The 19,386-nt window shown below is 40.9% G+C and overlaps 1 protein-coding gene across 2 annotated transcripts in view; it reads left to right on the top strand.

The window, feature by feature from the left end:
* The window catches only part of TBCEL (tubulin folding cofactor E like), a 73,998-nt gene that overhangs the window by 28,830 nt on the left and 25,782 nt on the right, over positions 1-19,386 (top strand). For both annotated transcript variants that reach the window (XM_029957734.1, XM_029957733.1), the window contains 4 exons: positions 5,253-5,434; positions 6,731-6,987; positions 9,653-9,779; positions 11,865-11,981. In XM_029957734.1, coding sequence (XP_029813594.1) covers positions 5,253-5,434; positions 6,731-6,987; positions 9,653-9,779; positions 11,865-11,981 — 683 coding nt within the window. The remainder of the gene's footprint in view (positions 1-5,252; positions 5,435-6,730; positions 6,988-9,652; positions 9,780-11,864; positions 11,982-19,386) is intronic.

Genomic DNA, 19,386 nt, shown 5'->3' with positions numbered 1-19,386 from the left:
CCGCCATATGGCCCTTGGCTACTTTCAGAGCTTTATCTCCATCTTTAGCTGCATGCTTTTTCTTGCAGCTCATGATAAACTCTTGACATGAAAAACTTCCTTGCTTCTGTTCATTCTCAGTCTGCTGCTCTTTTTCCTTGCCTTCCTGGCCTCTTCCTATGTATCTTTTAAGACTTGGCCCAAGTCATCATTCCTCTATGTAACTTTCCCTGGCTCTCAGTCAGGCAGAGGCCCATTATCCCAGCGCCTGTGTCCTGCTGCTCTGATAAAAGTGATCATTTATCACAGTGTAGAGCGGTTACTTGCATACTTGACAGTTTTCCTACTAGACCGTGAGCTTATTCAACGTAGAGAGTTTTGTCTCTATTATCACTAGCACCCAGAGTGTCATACTAGGTGTTTAGATGTTTGTTGAATGCAGTGATGAAAGATGATCGTATCTTAAGGATTGATCAAGACCACTTGCTCCACCTTTTCCTGCGATCTTAAGAAACCCGCTCAGTCCTTTGGTGCTTCCCTTTGCTCCTCGTTTTCTTCAGCTTTTCTTCTTATATATCTGTTTCATAGTCTCTCTTACTCTGATAACAGTGCTTCTGGTTATATTTCCTATTTTTATTAAGATGTTTACCAAGTTCTTTGAGATGCATGTCCTTTGATTTTTAAGTGACTTGTTAGTATCTATGCAGAGTTATGTTCCAAGAAATAATCTGTTTGTCCCTGTATTTATTTATTAATTCATTTATCTAAACAACTCCTATAGTTGTTCAACCAATTACAGTCTGTGCCTTCTTGATTCTCTGAGATGCCTAGTCAACATGCGGGCTCTGTCCACACTGCACAGAGGCAGCGAGAACTGCATGGTTCACCCTCCTTCTCCCGATTCCCACCACGGTCCGCTGAACCTCCGGGGAGAGTCTGTACCCTGCCTGGGTGACAAGCCACACCACAGTTTCCTCTGAATCCTCCCACCTCCTATGTTCGCAGGCTGATTCCCTTAACCGTGTTTCTTTGGGAGCATAGAATTTCACAAAGGTTTTGTGCTTTATGCTTTGACCACGTACATAAGCTAAGCTTTCACCAAGTGGTGGGAACAGTTTAACGGTGATAGAGCTGGTGCCTCAGAAGAACAATCTAGGTCACTGTGGATCAGAACACAGAGTTTACCCCAGGCAATTCAGCCTTTTCTCTGCTTAGAGAAAGGTCTACACCAAATATTTTCCAGACTACATTAGTATGTATGGCCAGAGGGTCATAGGTTCATTTGTGCTCTGTTTGTATATTCTTACGTGTCCTCTCTAAGTCTGCATCCGGGCAGGTCTCAAAGAAATCTTTGTTGCTGCTCCTGTTTGGGCTTTCATTTTTCCAATTTATTTTTGTTTTCAGCATTTCTTTATATTGTGTCCTTTGCTTTAACTGTAGTTGATGCCAATCTTCTAGAATATCTATCAGAGCACAGAGAGATGGGACAAATACTGACAGCAGAGGAATATTGATTTTTAGGATTGATTAAACTCTGCCAGGCTCCAAATGCCTCATAGGTCACAGTTTTAAGACATTACATTTCGACCTCATTACAACCTGTGTATCTGATCACCAAAAAGATAATTCATCCCTGGCCATTAAGTAAGTTTATTTTGGCCAGTTTTTGATATAGCAATGTGGGAAAAAATAATATAGTTTATTCTTTTAGTGTTTTGAATGCTCACTGATGTTATAAGTAATTTCTTTTGTACCTTAAACTACTGGCTACTGTACATCCAGAGACAGAGATAAATACGAGTGAGAAGTAGAACACTGTGAGCAGAGGCAGAGATTTGTCTCTATCCTTCGAAAATGGGCCATCTGTGTGGGAAAAAAGATGCATTTTTTAGCTTTTGACTTGAATTTCCCAAGGCATCTCCTTTTTCCTCTCTTTCTTATCAAAACCATTTTATAGAAGAAATTAACCCAAGCAGTTGAGAGGAGGGAGGCATTAGCCCCTCAGGTGAGGCAGAGAATAGCTTGGGTATAAGTTACGGATTGTTATCTTACAACCCTTTCTCCATTTTTCTTAAAACGTTAGTTTCTTCACTTTTAGAAGCCATTAAATCATAGAATTGTGGAGACCTAGAAGGTCGTGTAAGTTCATCTCCATGTTTCAGCACATGAACAACACAGGTTTGAACTGCACCGGTCCATTTACATGCGGACTTCTTACAGGACAGTACTGTAAATATATTTTCTCTTTCTTATTGTTTTCTTAATACTTTTTCTCGGTGGGTGGAGGGTGGGCTAAATGGGTGATGAGTATCATGGGGAGCACTTGTGATGAGCCCTGGCTGTTGTATGTAAGTGATGAAGCACTAAATTCTTCTCCCGAAACTGATATTACACTGTATGTGAACTTGAATTAAAATAAAAACTTGAAACGTAGAGAAAAAAAGAAAGAAAAAAAAATGGTCAGGTGTAAAAGAGCATCTCTTTTGTTAAAATTCTTAAAATATCTACAGATGTAAGTGTATATGTTGGAATATGCACGCATTTTTTTTCTGGGAAGAATCACAAGAATTTGTTCAGTTCGAATTTCATAACTGCGAATTTTTGTTACTGTTCTGTTTTGACTTCAATAAGGATTACCGGGCTGTTGAATTTGGGACCTTTTTTTAGTTTAGTTTTTTTTTTCTATATATGAAAGCAAAACACATATTACTAAAACAAAAGCAAAACAAAAAAATATTTTCTCTAGTTCACTTTATTGTAAGAATACAGTCTCTGATACATACAACATACAAATAAGTTAATTGACCTTCTACATTATCGGTAAGGCTTCCTGTCAACAGTAGGCTATTAGTAAAGTTTCGGGGGAGTCAAAACTTACAGACAGATTTTCAACTTTGTGGGATGTTGGTGCCCCTAACCTCTGCATTGTTCAAGGCTCAGCTGTATGACTCTAGCTAGAGGCATCTTTTTCTTTTTTTCTTAGAATTTAAAAAAGGTAAGTCAGTGTACTGCCCTAGAAACTCACCGAATGTTTGTTTTTCAGCCTGTGCTCCTAGGACATTTTTATAAGTACATTTGCCTATGTAATTAATATATTTTCTAAAATCTTATTATTAGTGTAAGGTTACCCAAAGATCCTTTTTAGCTTTAACTTTTTAAAGAATATTTTTATTTGTAACATTTTTCCTGTTTGAATTATTAGACTATAGTCCAATTTTTTGTTTTTTTTTTTTTTAGGATATTCCATATGATATACAGCCAGGGTTGACATTATTGGTTGATCCTATACCTACTGTGTTAGGAATATTTACATTTATTGAATAATTTTGTGCCATTAATTGATTCAGCAAACATTAAGTACCTGCTGTGCAGTAGTGAACTATCCCTGCTTTCATGGAATTTACATCCTCTTGGGGAGTAGGTAGGGAAAGTTTCTACACTGTGTTCAGTGCCTTACACATGTATCTCACTTAATACCATCAACAGTCCTGTGAAACAGGTGGGTCCTATTGTCTCTATGTTACAAATGAGGAGATAGAGTTGCGGGTGGGGGTAAAGTAACTTACTAGACCACACAGCTAGGAAGTCTGTTTTGGAACCTAGTTTGAAACCAGCTTTTTTGACTCTGAAAACAGTCCTATTTCTCATAACATTTAATCACCACATTTCCTGGCTATTTGATGCTTTGAACATTTACTTCATACTTGTTTAAGCTCATTCCTTTTTTTTCTTTCTGGTTGTATTTATAATCTACTAGTTGTGGTATGTTGGAAGAACCATGGCTTTGATTTTTCAATACTAGAATGGATTTTTGTGATGCTGAGACCTTAGTCAAATTATTTAACATTTCTGAGCCTGACTTCCTTCATTTGTTAAAATGAAAATCGTTGAAGCACCTCGATGGCTCAGTTGGTTAAGAGTCCAACTTTGGCTCAGGTCATGATCTTCCGGTTCATGGGTTCAAGCCCTGCCTTGGGCTCTGTGCTGACAGCTCAGAGCCTGGAGCCTGCTTCAGATTCTGTGTGTCCCTCTCTCTCTGCCCCTCGCCCACTCATTCTCTGTTTCTCTCTGTCTCAATTATAAATAAACATTTAAAAAATGAAAATAGTTATCTTGCAAGTTGTTTTGAGATTTGAGTGACATAGCTTAATCAAAGAGACTAGTGCTATGTAGAGCAAATAGTTAAGGTCAATAATGCTAATTTCCTTTTTTTTTTTTTTAAATCTTCTTTCCTACCAAGTTGTAGCTAAATTGTTAAATTGATGATCATGTTTTCTCTTCTATTATGGATGCTTCTTGGCTTTGAGTGTATATAAAGTCTGGTCGTCTTTTTTTATTTAATTTTTGTTTGAGAGAGAGTGCGGGTGGGGGAGGGACAGAGAGAGGGGGCAGAGGATCTGAAGTAGGCTGCTGACAGCAGATGGCCCGATGTAGGGCTTGAACTCACAAACCATAGATCATGAAACACAGGATCATGACCTGAGCTGAAGTCAGACACACACAACTGACTGAGCCACTTAGGCGCCCCAAATCTGGTCATCTTTGAACCAAGTTGAAACTTTTGTTTTAAAATTTTTTTAATGTTTATTATTTATTTTAGAGAGAGAGACAGAATGTGATCGGGGAGGGGCAGAGAGAGAGGGAGACACAGAATCTGAAGTAGGCTCCAGGCTCTGAGCTGTTAGGCTTGACACAGGGCTAAAACTCATGAACCGTGAGATCATGACCTGAGCCCAAGTCCGACGCTTAACCGACTGAGCCGCCCAGGCGCCACAAGTTGAAACTGCTAAGTGATGTGGTTATGTCAGTTTTGAACAGTTTTGAGCTGTTGCCGCGTGTTCTTCAGTAAACCTTTAATTGGCCTTAATATTGTACTGAGGACAAAAGGAAGGAGAAATTCAAAGTGAATTACATGACCCACTCTCAGCCCTTTAGAAACTTGCAGCCTAAAATGTCATCAAAACGATCTCGTCTCCATTTATCTAAGAGAATATCATATAGAACAGAATCAAAAACCTTGCCAAAGGCAACATATAAAATCTTTCTTTTGTACCATTAATTTTCACTTGTGTCACTAGTTCATAGAACGATTAAGTTATTTGCCAAGATTTGTTGCAATTCCTTACGCCCCTCTGTGGTACCATCACTGACACAGGACTCCCTATGCCAGCGGCCCTTTGCCTGGCGCCTGACTCACCTATGCTTTATGAGCATGATTGCTGTTTTAAAACTCTGATGACTGCCTGATATGCATTTCTTTTTTTTCTTCCCAGGTCAGTAAAATTGTGTCAAATGTTCCCCAGTTGGAGTTTCTAAACCTGAGTTCCAACCCTCTGAATTTGTCAGTTTTAGAAAGAACATGTGCTGGGTCCTTCTCTGGGGTTCGCAAACTTGTCCTCAACAACAGCAAAGCCTCCTGGGAGACGGTCCACACGATACTGCAGGAGCTACCAGAGTAAGCCCAGAGAGCACGGTGGGGACAGGCTGTGTGGCCATCTCTGTTAGGACACGGCGTTACCGCGGACCTCCTGTTCTCAGAAACGCTGGAACAGCAGATTGGGTGGAGAATGATGTTAGAAAAATGAAGTACTTAGAATGAGGGTAATTTAGTAGCATTTTCATTGGAATACTTGTTTAGTGTTGAGTAGCACCAAGACATAGGATATGCCATCCTTTGGCGAGAAAATATCCCTGAGAAGCACTTATCATTTCTAGATCAACCCACCCTTTCTCCGTTTTAATCTTCTGATTACCTGATTTCAGAATTTTGCCCCAGCGCTTTTCTTTGGGAAGAAAAAAAATCATACGATCTATAAAATATATTAACACTCCGATGATTAAGTGCAGAGGTGGCCTGATGGGAAAATGGAACCCTTTTCAATAATTTAAACAAGAAATTATACTTTGGTTGGTCAGTTTAGAAATGCTTTCTTGTATCTGTCTGTATGTAGCTTTGAATAAGCACATGAGAATCCAAAGGAAGTAGCTTAAAGAAATATGTGAAACTATAGTTTCTTTGTCTAAATATGGAAATTATCAAAGCCTTTTGAGTCTGGGCTCACCCCATTTATTCCTCCTGAGTTTCTCACCGTCCCTCTAATGAGACTGGTTTATAGTCACTGCATGCAGCACCTAGCACGGCAGAGAACGAGCTCTGACAACCCACTCCCACCTACCGACCATATGACCTTTGAGGAGCGAAAGAACTCTGTTTTCTTGCCTATAAAATGGGCACAGTTGTTACCAGGCAGAAATAGCAGTACAGTCTGCCTGACTCAGGGTAAGACTTTAGTAAATGATAATTAACATTTCTGTTTCCAAACATCGTGTTCACGTTGTTTCTGGGATTTTCCTCTATCTCCTCTCAACTTTGGCAAGTCTAGCCTTCCTTCAAGGCCATGCAGTCTTCCCTGATTATTCTCACTGCAATTTCAATTCCACTCCTATGTGAACTGCTGTCTTAGAGTGAGTACTGCCTTCTTTAGCATTTAGTCGTTTAAGCACAAAATTAATTTAGTGGGATATAATAATCCTGGGTTGTATCGTTCTCTGCTGTTTTATGTGTTTTAGGCTCTGTTTCCCCAGCTATATTTTAAGCTTCAGAAAGACATCTTTATTATGTTTTCTCCGCAATACCTACCAGGGCCTCACATGTAGTGGGCACTTACTTATTTATCGAATAAATGAATGTAGGTGCGAAGTAGAAACACAACTGCTTTAAACGATGAAATGTCTCCTTTTCTCTCTGCAGTTTGGAGGAGCTCTTCCTGTGCCTTAATGACTATGAAACAGTGTCTTGTCCTTCTATTTGCTGTCATTCTCTTAAGCTACTACATATAACAGACAATAACCTCCAAGACTGGACTGAAATACGAAAGTTAGGAGTTATGTTTCCTTCTCTGGATACCCTCGTCCTGGCTAACAATCATTTGAATGCCATTGAGGAGCCTGATGATTCATTGGCCAGGTTGTTTCCTAATCTACGATCCATCAGCCTCCACAAGTCAGGTGAGGTACCGGCCTGTTCTCGCCGTACATGCAAATTGATCTGAGCTTGTGCATGAAATAAATGCAAGTGTATTTCTCTTTCAGTCATGGCTCTGCCTCCTTAAAGGGTGCATTTTCAAGAGTGACACGCAGATGCCAATTGATTAGCTAAATTTAGGGCATCCATTTTCATAAACTCTCTGATAAATATCAATTGCGATAGCATCTTATTAGCTATTTATGTTTTATATGTTAAAGAGGTCATGCTATGAAAGGGGTGAGACAGAATTGATGAATTGGACGGCAAAAGGCAGAGCAAGAAGAGTACAAGGAATTACAAACTAGCCCATTTTGTCTGGATTCAGGTTAAGGAATTTCAACCTACTATACCCTGAAGTGCTTACTTTTCTTTTCTCTTATTATATAGTATCTTATAGCATTATATAGTGTATGTATATTAGCATGTAGTATTAGCATATAGTATATATGATTGATAACCAGCTTGCTGCTGCTTGATTCTGTGTCTCACAGGAATAAATATTTTTAGCCTATTTTTTTGATTAGTAAACTTTATGTTTTAGAGCAGTTTTAAGTTCATGGCAGAATTGAGCAGGAAGTAACGAGTTCCCACATACTCTGCACCCCTGCATGTGCACAACCTCCCCACTATGAACATTCCAGCAGCAAAGTGATATATTTGTTCATCAAGCCCATATTCTCAGGTCATCACCCAAAGTCCATATTTCACATGAGGGCTCACTCGTGGTGCTGTGCATTCTGTGGCTTTGGACAAATGTGTGACGACGTGTCCACCACTCTAGCATCATACACAGTAGTTTCATTGCCCCAACAATCCACTGGGGTCTGCCTGTTCGTCTCTCCATACACCCAATCCCTGGCAAACACTGATCTTTCTACTGTCTCTAGTTTTGCCTTTTCCAGAATGTCATATGGTTGGAATTATATAGAATGTAGCCTTTTCATTACATTACTACATTATTATTTTAGTAATACGCATTTAACTTTCCTTATGTCTTCTCATGGCTTGATAGCTCGCTTCTTTTAGCGCTGAGCAATGTTCTGTTGTCTGGATCCACCACCGTTTACGTACCCATTCACAAACAGAAGGACATCTTGGTTGCCTCGAAGTTTTGGCACTTATTAATCAAGCTGCTGTAAATCTCTGTGTGCAGGGTTTTGTGTGGACACTAAGTGTTCATTTGGATAAATGTCAGGGCGTGCGATTGCTAGATCATATGGTAGGAATATGTCTAGTTTTATAAGATACTGCCCACTGTCTTCCAAAGTGGCTGCACCATTTGGCATTCCTACCAGCCATGAACGAGAGTTCTGTTGCTCCACGTGCTATGAGTGTTTTGGATTTGGGCCATTCTAGGTGTGTAGTGGAGTCTTATTTTAATTTGCAGTTCTGTAAGGACCCATGATGTCGAGCGTCTTTTCAGATGCTTATTTGCCATCTTGGTGCGGTGTCTGGGTCTTTTGCTCATTTTTAAGTTCAGATTGTTTATTTTCTTTTTGTTGAGTTTTAAGAGTTCTGTGTATATCTTGGATAACAGTCCTTTGTCAGATGTGTCTGTAACAAATCTCTTCTTCCAGTCTGTGGCTTCTCTTCTCATCATCTTGACCTTGTCTCCCAGCCTGTTACTTAAAACCTACACAACTAAAAGCAATTCTGGTCCACAGCAGAAAAAACAGAACAGTGCAATTTGCCGTAGAAGTCACATGGTAGGAGTTAGGTTTTAAAAACCAGTATTTTGCCTAAGGAAGCTGCTTCTTACCCACCTCGACACCCCTTGAGCTAACTGTTCTCCTCCCCCGTGGGAACGCCCCTCTGAAGGGACAAGAACTGTTGTGACTTGGGATGGTTTGCGCCAGAGCCCTCCTGTCACTCCTCTGCTTTCCCTTGCCGTGGGTGGATAGCAATAGCAAGGGACTATGTTGTGAAATAGACTGAATGTGTTTTAAAATTGACCACTTCCATTATTACAGGCATATTTTTCCTAGCAGTGCCAAGGATTAACTTGGATGATATATTTGCCATAGGAAGACTTTTATTTTACCACTAAAGAATCTTAATTTATTACATATTCTCATTACCCAAGGGTTCAGGTTGTCTGTTTTTGCTTTTGTTTGTTTTACTTTCAATATCTGTTTTCCCTGTCCCCAGAATGCAGACAGTAGGTAAGAAAGGTAATATTTAGTTCCTGGCTCTATTGACCTTGCCCCATTTTTGGAATTTGTTAGGTAAAAACTTGAGGCTGACAGTATCCACTCTGATCAGTAGTTATGTTCTGTGAGTCTGTATTTGATGAAAGAGTTGACCACACCCCTTTTGATGCAATCATGGCATACACTGTGCTCAGGGAAACCATCAGTGACCCTCTTTACAAGCCATTTGGGTGGAGAATCAGTACATTAGCAGGGTGTTGGAGAATGAAGGTCTCTTCCCCTTGACCACTGGGATCCTAGGGATAGGAGAGGCTCTAGGGAAGTTTTTATGGTGTTTGTATTCAATTCTATCCCTGGATATAAGATTTTCAGGATCCCTAACTAGTTTATGATCACTTTAACATTTCAGAAACAAATTGAAGTAATATTTTCCATGTTCATGTTCTCATTTGTGTGCTTTTCTGGATTTACTTAAACAATATATTTCTCAAATTAGGTTTGCAGTCCTGGGAAGACATTGACAAACTGAATTCATTCCCCAAACTTGAAGAAGTGAGATTATTAGGAATTCCTCTCCTGCAGCCATATACCACCGAGGAGCGGAGGAAATTGGTAATAGCCAGGTCTGTGGTTCGTATGACTCTGCTTGCTTCTCTAGGGGCCTTGTTCCATTAAAGGGATAATGAACTATTTGGTGGGGGGTGGGGGGTGGGGGAGTGCCCTGTAAGTTTACCCATCTCCTGAACAGACAGTGCTGGAAGGAGCTGCGTCTGGAGCTCCAAATTCCAGGAGAAAAGGAACACGATACGATGAGAAAAATGTGAAAGGTAATTGGCATGCCAAGAGCCCTGGAACATTCTCTCAGTAACCTCTTCTATTTTTGCACTTTTTAATACATACAATATTTGAAGCCCTGTTTTGGATCTGAAGAAAAAGTAGGTAGAATAGGGAATGAGTTCTGTTTTAGTTGTCTTTCTCTTCTCTGCTAACACAGGTCATTTAAAGCGTAAATACCTAAAAATGGGACTGTTTCATTACTATGAAACTTAAGAGAGCAGCATCTGTGTTTTCTCCTTGAATATAGATTGACTTAAACATGACGACCACATGCTTATGTTCTCCCCCTGGTTCCCGTGCCCCTCGTGTCTCAGTCTCTGCCTCTCCCAGACTGTTGAAATGAGTGTTTATTTTTGTATAAGCCTAAAGCAGCAGCAAGATTTTGGCTGAGCGGTGAAGGGCCGTGAAGCTTTCATTTGTCTCTTTGTGCACTCTACATAGTGGTTTTGAAAGGGGCTTGAAGTTCCCTAAAGAAGAGCGGTCCTTCAGAACAGATGAGCGTGGGGGGAAACGAGAAAAAAGCAGGGCAAACCAGAAAACAGTCTTCATTGCAGAGAACGCCCTGGGGTTGCTGGAGGGGAAGCGGGCTGGGTGTTGGGGAAAGTAGGTGATGGGGATTAAGGAGGGCACTTGTGAGGAGCACCAGGTATTGTATGTAGTGAGGACTCCCCAGATTATGCTCCTGAAACTGATACTACACTCATGTTAACTAACTGGAATTTAAATAAAAACTTGAAAAAGAAAAAAAAAGTATTCTTTAAACAGGGCATTGCTCTTTCTACCCAGCGAACACCCAGCAGATCCTTACTGCTTTTTAATGTACACATGAGTATCTCACTGAAGAAACACGCTTCAGCGTACTTCTCTTCTCCAACGAAGAATTCTTGTAGTAGGCCTTCTCTATTTTCTCCACATAATTCTGTTGTAAATATAGTAAATTATTTCCGGAATGATGTAACCCTTTATGCTGACTACTCTATAGACCTATGCTGCCCAGTATGGTTACCGTTAGCCATATGTGACTTTTTTGTTTTTGTTTTTTAAATTTTTTATTTGTTCTTGAGAGAGAGAGAGAGAGAGAGAGAATATGAGCAAGGGAGGGAGAGAGAGAGAGAGAGAGAGGGAGACACAGAATCGGAAGCAGGCTCCAGGCTCTGAGCTGTCAGTACAGAGCCTGATGCGGGGCTCAAATCCACAAGCCGTGAGATCATGACCTGAGCCGAAGCCTGACGCCCACATGTGTGACTATTGAACACTTGGTCTGAATTGCAGTGTGCTGTAAATGTAAAAATATACACTGGACTTTGAACACTTTATATGAAAAAGAGAACAGTAAGTGTCCTATTAGTTATTTTTTAGGTTGTAGATATAGGTTGAAATTATTAAATCCTGGATCTACTGGGTTAAATAGAATATATTATTATAATTAATTTCACCTGTTGTAATTTTTTTTTAAATATGGCTACTAAAGGAGTGCCCAGTGGCTCAATCAGTTAAGTGTTCAACTTTTGATTTCAGCTCAGGTCATGCTCTCACAGTTCATGGGATCAAGCCCCATGTCAGGTTCTGTGCTGAGAACACAGAGCCTGCTTGGGATTCTCTCTCTCTCTCTCTCTCTCACACTCTGACTCTCCCCCACTTGTGTTCCTTCTCTCTCTCTCAAAATAAGTAAATAAAAGAAATTTTTTTCATGAGACTTTAGACACTTTGGGTCCTTTTATTCCATATCACTCTAGTTCATGTAGGTAGTTGTACATAATCAGACGTGTCCTTTTGAAAGAGTAAGACTGAGCCTCAAACCCATGATTTTATTTCTAAAGCTAAATATTCTTAGTATCTTAAAATGTCTTTATTTTGGCTTTTACTCACAGATTGCCGTCCGTCTCCAAACTTAATGGCAGTGTTGTTACTGATGGTGAGCGAGAAGATTCCGAGAGATTTTTTATCCGTTACTATGTGGATGTTCCACAGGAAGAAGTGCCATTCAGGTAAGAGCCATTCATCAGTTTAGCCACATTTTAGCAAGTAGTAGGCAATTTAAGAACTGTTTTAGAGCAAATCTAATAATTTGTTACTCAACCCTCTTAGAGGATTTTGGTGGTAGGTTAAAAAAAAAAAGGAAGAAACACAAAGCAAACCCATTTTATCTCGTTTTCCACAGTGTGTTTCTTCTAGCCTTGCACTTGTATTAAGACTGGTTGGGTAAGTATTGACTGCGTCCACCCCATACTCCATGTCATTGATTCCTGTTTGATCCTCTTCTCCAGGGGCACATCTTCACCCACCCAAAAACTTGCCTCTTCTTTCACATTGGTCTGCTTTCAGGATATACTAGGTTCTGCAGTTTGGAAGATTTGGCAAATATGCATTAGGTTTAGAGAATATGAGAAAAGGACTAGGAAACAGACTCTTAAGGAAAGATGGAAGGAATTAGGATTGCTGAGTGTTAAGATTAATGCTGAGGGCTGAATTAGTAATTACCTTTAAGTATATGAAGAGTTAATATACATCATTTGGGGAGGAACTACCTTTTTTTAGGTTTGCTTATTAAACAAAAATTAAAAAATAAAAATTTGAGTATGGTTGGCACACATTAGTCTCAAGTGCGCAGCAAAGAGATCCAACAGGTTCGTACATTGTGCTGCACTTACTGAAGCGTGTCCGCCATCTGCCACCGTCCAGCAGCATTACAGTCCCACCCGTCATCTGTGTGCTGTGCCTCTCATGCATGCCATCGCGGGGAGCCTGTGTCCCCCACGCCCCTTCACCCATTTTGCCCATTCCCCACCCCCTCCTTCTGGCAACCATCAGTTTGTTCTCTGTATTTATAGGTCTGATTCTGCTTTTTGCTTTGATTGATTATTTTGGCTTTTAGATTCCACTTGTAAGTGAAGTCGTATGGCATTTGTTTTCCTCTATCTTATTTATTTCATTTAGTTTAATATCCTCTAGGTACATCCACATTGTCACAAATGGCAAAAATCTCATCCTTTTTCATGGCTGAGTAATATTTCTCTCTGTGTGCATATGTGCGCGCATGTGCACATGCACACCACATCTGTATCCACTCATCTATCGATGGACACTTAAGTTGCTTCCATATTTTGGCTGTTGTAAATAATGCTGTAATAAACATAGAGGTGCACATATCTTTTGTAATTAATGTTTTTTGTATTCCTGGACAAATACCCAAACGTGGAAAACTGGATCAGATGGTAGTTCGAGTCTTAAATCTGTTTCCCACAATGGCTACACCAATTTACATTCCCACCACAGTGCATGAGGGGTGGGAGGGAGCTGCGTTTAATGCTCTGTCAATGTAAAGGGAATTGTAGCAGGTATGACACAGGTAAATATACAAAAAAAAAAAAAAATACCACCTCCCAAACTGGTTTCTAGGTGTTGGCAACTAGAACCACTAACCAAAAATGTCAGATCCATTCCTTAGTGACTTTAACAAATAACACGAAGTCACATTAGACAAGCAGGATGCAACTTAGGACTGAATGGGAGTCAAGTCAGTTGATCCTTCTGGTTACAAATTTCTGTGATTCTAATTCATCCTTACTAAATATATCTAATTTTCCCCAGGGGCTGACAGTCTATGAAACTTACCTGGTACTGTATAAAAAGGTTTTGTGGGTTTGTTAGTAGTACTTTAGAGCATAAACATTTAAAAAATATTAGACAAATTAAGAATTTTGAAGATTGCCTTTTACAATTAGCTAAGGACAGCCAAATAGGGAGAATAAATATTACCATGCCTTTTAATACAACCTAGAAACAGTAGGTTAAGCAGCATGAATTTATTTTGGTAAAACATGACCTACTGTCTATAGTTTCACTCGATTTGCTTTAGCTTATTAACAAGAGAAGCAAACATTTGGGCTTTGAGTGTATGCCTATCATTATGGCTTATTGAATTTCCAGCCTGCTACAGGAAGTAGTACACATGCAGGGAGTATGTTGTTTTCTGTCCTGATGGTATCATTTTCCTAAAGTGCACTTATGCCTCTGCACTAGTCCGTGTTCTTGAATTTGGGTTGTGGAAATCATCTTCAATTGTGAGAGGAATGTATCAGAAGGGTATTGAGGAACTGTGAGAATTGTTAGGTGAGCAGAGGAACCAGGGGTAGACAGGAGGCTAGGGGCGGCAAGAGCAGACAAGATGTCACCTGGTTGGCCTCACGTGCCTCTGCTGGCACCGTCCTCTCTAGCCACCACAGTGCCGGACTTGGCCACCGGACACTTGCAGCTGTGCACAGACTGCTGGAAATACTCTCTCACTGACCTTTGCCTGTGTGTCTGACCAATTGATTGGCTGTGTTTAGGGTATGTGCTCACATTTTGTTTTCAGAGAGATAGGAAGAGGGATTATCTGTTCCACTTTGGCTTCTGCAGCAAGAGATAGAATCCTGCTTTGCCTGATCTTGGGACTTTTCCCCAAACAGGAACAATTCAGCAAAAAGAACATCTATTATAGTGTGCCATTTTGACTATGCAGCATCAATGCGGATATCTTCTGCATATAAAAAAATTCTTACCTGTCCTAATGTAGTGCTTGTGCAAATGAAAACACATTTCTTTCTCCCTGAGATCTGATAGCCTGTTTATTCTAATCCTGAAGACTGTAACCAATTAGCTACCGTAAAAGATTCAAGCTATTGTAGTCACCACTCTGGCCTTGCTCTCTGTTTATGTAATTATGCCAGCTTTCCCACTCATTAGTGGCTAAATGTCACTGCTTAGTCTCTTGCATTCTTCTTGAAATCTAAATGGGCAAACTGATTTCAGTGTCTTCCTGGACTATAAAATATCTTTCACAGGTGTGAGTGTTCTACTCACTAAGGTCTTTTTCAAGGCCTTGGAAAAGGAAGTGTCTTCTAGGTCCTTTGGTTCAAAGATGGAGAATGGGTGAAGGGGTAACATGGGCGTTTCCAGCACTCCTGTGTCCTGAAGTGTTTTATTGTCTTCTTCCACATTATCCCCCAAATTTGTGGCATCTCAGCTTTCTTTAGCATAGATCCCCATGAGTTCAATTTCTAACCAGCCCTCTAGACAAAAATTTAGAACCACTTCTGGCCACTAACGCTCATTTTTTTGAACTCAGGACCTCTGGTACTATACTTAGAAAATGAGCTAGACTGTACTCAACAAAATCAGCTAGATCTAAAATTGCTTCTCCCTCCTGGGTCAGCACACTCAGAATCTATTCCTGTACTTATTTCCTATATTTTGTCCACGTAAATGACCAAATTCTTGTAATTCCTTTGATGTCTTTGTAATTAGCCCCACAGAGCACAGGGTGGTTGCGGAGCGGAGTGTAATGTGTGGAAGGAGGAGGCAAACAGGAATTTGTTCACTCTTGTAAGGCAGTACCCGTAGGCAGGGGGGATTTTCGTGCCTTCTCAAGCAGGAGAGGAACAGCCTCAATAGACCTGCTCGCCAGGGGGCCTGCGTGAGGCTTAGGGATTCAGGGTGTTCCCAAGCCTCTTCCTGTATCCCTCCGCCCCAGTTCATTCTCCTCCCCAACCCCACTCTTTTTCCAGTCCATGCTTCAGCTTTCATAGAACAATCCCAAGATGGATACGAATTTAACTGGCCTGTGAGTCAGCAACCTGGAGCATCAAATTCTGTGATTTTGTTTTTAATAGCTGCCTCAGCTTTATTGTTGTAAGAGAGAAAAGACACTTTTCTTAAAAGTACCTGGGTTTCAGTCTGCTTTGAGCCTAGTTCATAGGGATCCAACCTTAATATTCTCTTGATTCAGGTTAGAATAGCAGACGCTCTACCTCACAGTCTTGAGTTCGTCCTTCCCTGCACACTGTTTTATTCTTGGCAGCATTCTCTGAATCACCTAGAGCTTTCCATGGGGCCACAAGTGGTCATCCATTACTTCACTACACCATGTCAAGACCTTTGCCGAATCCCTTCCATGAATGCTAAGATGACGTTCACTGGGCCCTGCTAGGCCACAAACCAGTTTCAAATTGCCTATAATTACCTGCGGGGCTCTTGCTGGTAATCTCCCTGGTGCCAGTTTCTGAGTGCACACAACAGAAATCAACTGTGGCCCAACTTCAGTAGGGTATGAATTTAGTAAAAGAATAGTGAATACTGTGTAGCTCACAGAATTGACAAGAGGATTAGAAAATCAGGCTTAGGCAGGATTGATGGAAAGCCAGGCACAGCCAAGATTTCTGTATCTCTCTCTACAGACTCTGGTCACTGGTTAGTCATCCACATGCCGAAAGACTTCATTTCCAACCCCCCCCCCCTGTTGACAGTCATGCCCTTGAATTCTTGATTCTTCTGTAACTGCTGTGAATAATCTCTGTTAGACCTTGTAAGTTCGTTACCTTTCTGTGTTTTGGCTTTCAGGGAAGAAGAGAGTATTTACTCCTCTTTAACTCCTGTAGTGGAAAGTAGTTCTTTCTTCTGATCTATCTTGGGTCTTCCTCAAATCAGAAGGGCATTTAGATGCTGGACAGCCAAAGTTGACATATATCCACTATAGTACCTATTCCCTAATAGTTTTTGTTTGTTTGTTAATAAATCCTCTGATAGAATGACCTGTTTACTCAGCAAATATTTTTTGAGCCATTGTAATGTGCTAGGAACTGGGTTAGACAATTAAAAAAGAACTATAGTATCATTCATCCTGTTATCAATTTTAGTATATGTGGTGCCGAAGTGAGCACCGTCCTGATACCAAGATGGAATGGTGGATAAGCATAGAGGAATCTATTAAAATTTACTATGAATTAAGAATACTGATCTATAAACAAAGTGTTTACTATACACATCATCTTTTTAATTGTCTTCCATATTATATGCGTAATCTCTCTCTAAAATACCAATGAACAGTGAATAGCACAATGTGTATGGTAGTAAAAGGTGAAAATTTGACTCTGGATAATTTACTATTTCATACAGAATCACATTGGAACTTTAGTTTCCAGGCAGGATGGAGGTATCCATTTACCCAACATCCTTTTCCAGTTGTCAGGTTCCCCAAGCTTTTCCTTCTCTTTCCATTAAACATGTAATATTCTACTCAACTTAGACATAAGAAAAGTTAGGCAGTATGTCTTTCGAGGGCATGAATAAAAAGCCATTATGATCAGTTGAATGTTCTTTATGGTTGCAAAGTTATTTTGTGAGTCAGTTGTATTACTCACACACATCTGTTTCCAGATTAGTCGTTTTAGCAACAGAAGACTTTAAAGATGATCCAGAAATTTACATATTCTGTATTTCTACCTCAGACTAAAACACAAGCTTCAGTTATCTGAACGATTTCAATTTTTTATGATGAACAGAATAAAATGTTTAGAGGACAAAAGGGAGATACACTTAATTAAGAGTTGTATAATTTCTTACAGGTGCTCAATTACCCTTTTTATGGTTTTCTTCTGATAGGTGGAGCTGGAAGGCTAGCCTCTACTGTCGATGTTCATGGTCGCAGTGGACTAACAAAAAAACGATCAATCGCTTATATGTTGCATGTTAATTTACTTTGTGAAATAATAGAAGGCAGAAAATCTCTGTTCCTGATTCTTGGCCTAAACATCATAGTGTTTGCTTTTCCAATCAATGGACTCTTTCTTTTAAAGCCTTCATCTGTGCCTTGTCTCCTCGCACCTTGTGTAGCCGTGGTGTGCTATTGCAAAATCAGTGCAGCGTACATTGCAGGTGCTTGAAAAAATGTCCTCACTGGGCTGGTTATGTTTCATTTATTGGGCTCTCAGATTTTACCAGAGGAACTTCGAGGAAGTAACCCTGGATTCTAGCTGGGTTTCAAAGCACAGTTAGTTTAATTTATTTACTGAATGTACTGTGCACCAAGAGGCACCGGGCCAGAAGCAGGAGGCAGAGACAAAAAAAAGTAGTGTCTGCTCTCAAGAAGCTTGCCATCTGGGCTAAGCTAGAGACGTGTCTCCTTTTCTGGCTCCGCTTCATGTTCCCAACCTCTAAAAATAAAGATGCTGTAGGATTTGGTCCTTGGACCTCTTCTCTTTTGTACTCATCCTTAGGTACTTTTATCCTGTCCTGCAGCTTTACATGCCTTCTCTGTTCTAGTAACTCCCAAATTTGCACCTCCAGCTCTGATCTGCCCCTGAGTTCCAGCCTAGTATTCTCAAATGCTTACTTGACATCTCCACCTGGATGTTTAAACCAACTGTGTCCCAAACCAAACTTCTGATACCCGCCCTTGCCTTTCCCCGGCCCCTCCTCTACCGCCACATCGGCTCCTGTGCAAGTTTTCCATTGCTCATTTTTCCAGTTGCTAGGGTCGAAACCTCAGAGTCATCCTTATTTCCTTCTCCCATACGCCACATCTAGTCCATTGGGTTTTTTCTTTCAGTACCACTTCCAAAAATAAGTAGACAATCTGGCTATTTCTCACCATTCATTTTAGTTCAGGCTTCCATCGTGTCTTACCTGTATTATTATAGTACCTCCAGTATGGTCCCCCTCAATCTGTCCTTGCCCTTACTCTCCACATGGGAGCCAGTTTATCAGACTCAAGTTTAAAAAACAAACAAACCTCTGCCGTTCCTGAAACAGGTCAAGCACACTGCCACCTCAGGCTTTTGTACTTTGTTTTCCTCTTTGCAATGTGCCAGGTTAACCGCATGGCTCATGGCTCGCTCTCTCTTCGGGATTGCCTTATCAGGGCCTCCTCCCTGACCTGCCGATCTCAAATAGTGCAACTCTGTGTCCTACAATTCTCTTAACCTACTTTTACTTTTCTTACTTCGCACCACCTAACTTGCATTTCTTATACACCCCTGCCCTCCCCACACCGTACCGTAAGCTCCGCAAAGGCAGGGCTTGGGCTTTGTACTTGGCCCTGCCCTCAAAGCCTAGGGCGGTGCCTGACAAAAGCGCAGCTGCTGAGTAAAGCCACCCAGTCCCCGCACGTGCTCAGGAAGAGGGCTGCTGTGCTCTGCCGGAAGAGGCGGTGCTTCCGAGACAGTGAGTCAACCTGGGGAGGGGAGGGGAGAATGTTCCAGACCGAAGGGACAGTAGGTTGAAATGACTTAGTGGGAAGTAGTGGCAGACAGTGCCTGGCAGGAAGGTAGGAGGCAGGGCAGGCCCTAGAAGACCTCGGTGTGGTGTGCTAGGACACTGGGACTTCTTGTGTGCAGTGGGAAATCATGGAGGCCTTTCACGTGGAGGAAGTTCCTGGGGCAGATGTTGGTCTGTATTTAGAGGGAGAAGCTGAGCGAGAACTAATTGATAACTGATACTTTGGTAAAGCAGATGTGCATTGGGGGTGGCTTACGTCCTTATGCAGGGACACGTTAGGACTGAACTTCATCGTAGACTTTGACACAGTCTTGTGAAAACACATGGCGAAGTTCTACTTGTTTTCTGACATGTAGA

The sequence above is a fragment of the Suricata suricatta genome, chromosome 11 (genome assembly GCF_006229205.1).
Source record: "Suricata suricatta isolate VVHF042 chromosome 11, meerkat_22Aug2017_6uvM2_HiC, whole genome shotgun sequence".
NCBI classification, from domain to species: domain Eukaryota; kingdom Metazoa; phylum Chordata; class Mammalia; order Carnivora; family Herpestidae; genus Suricata; species Suricata suricatta.
The sequence above is the reverse complement of the archived record's forward strand: the minus strand, read 5'-3'. Positions and strand labels throughout refer to the sequence as shown.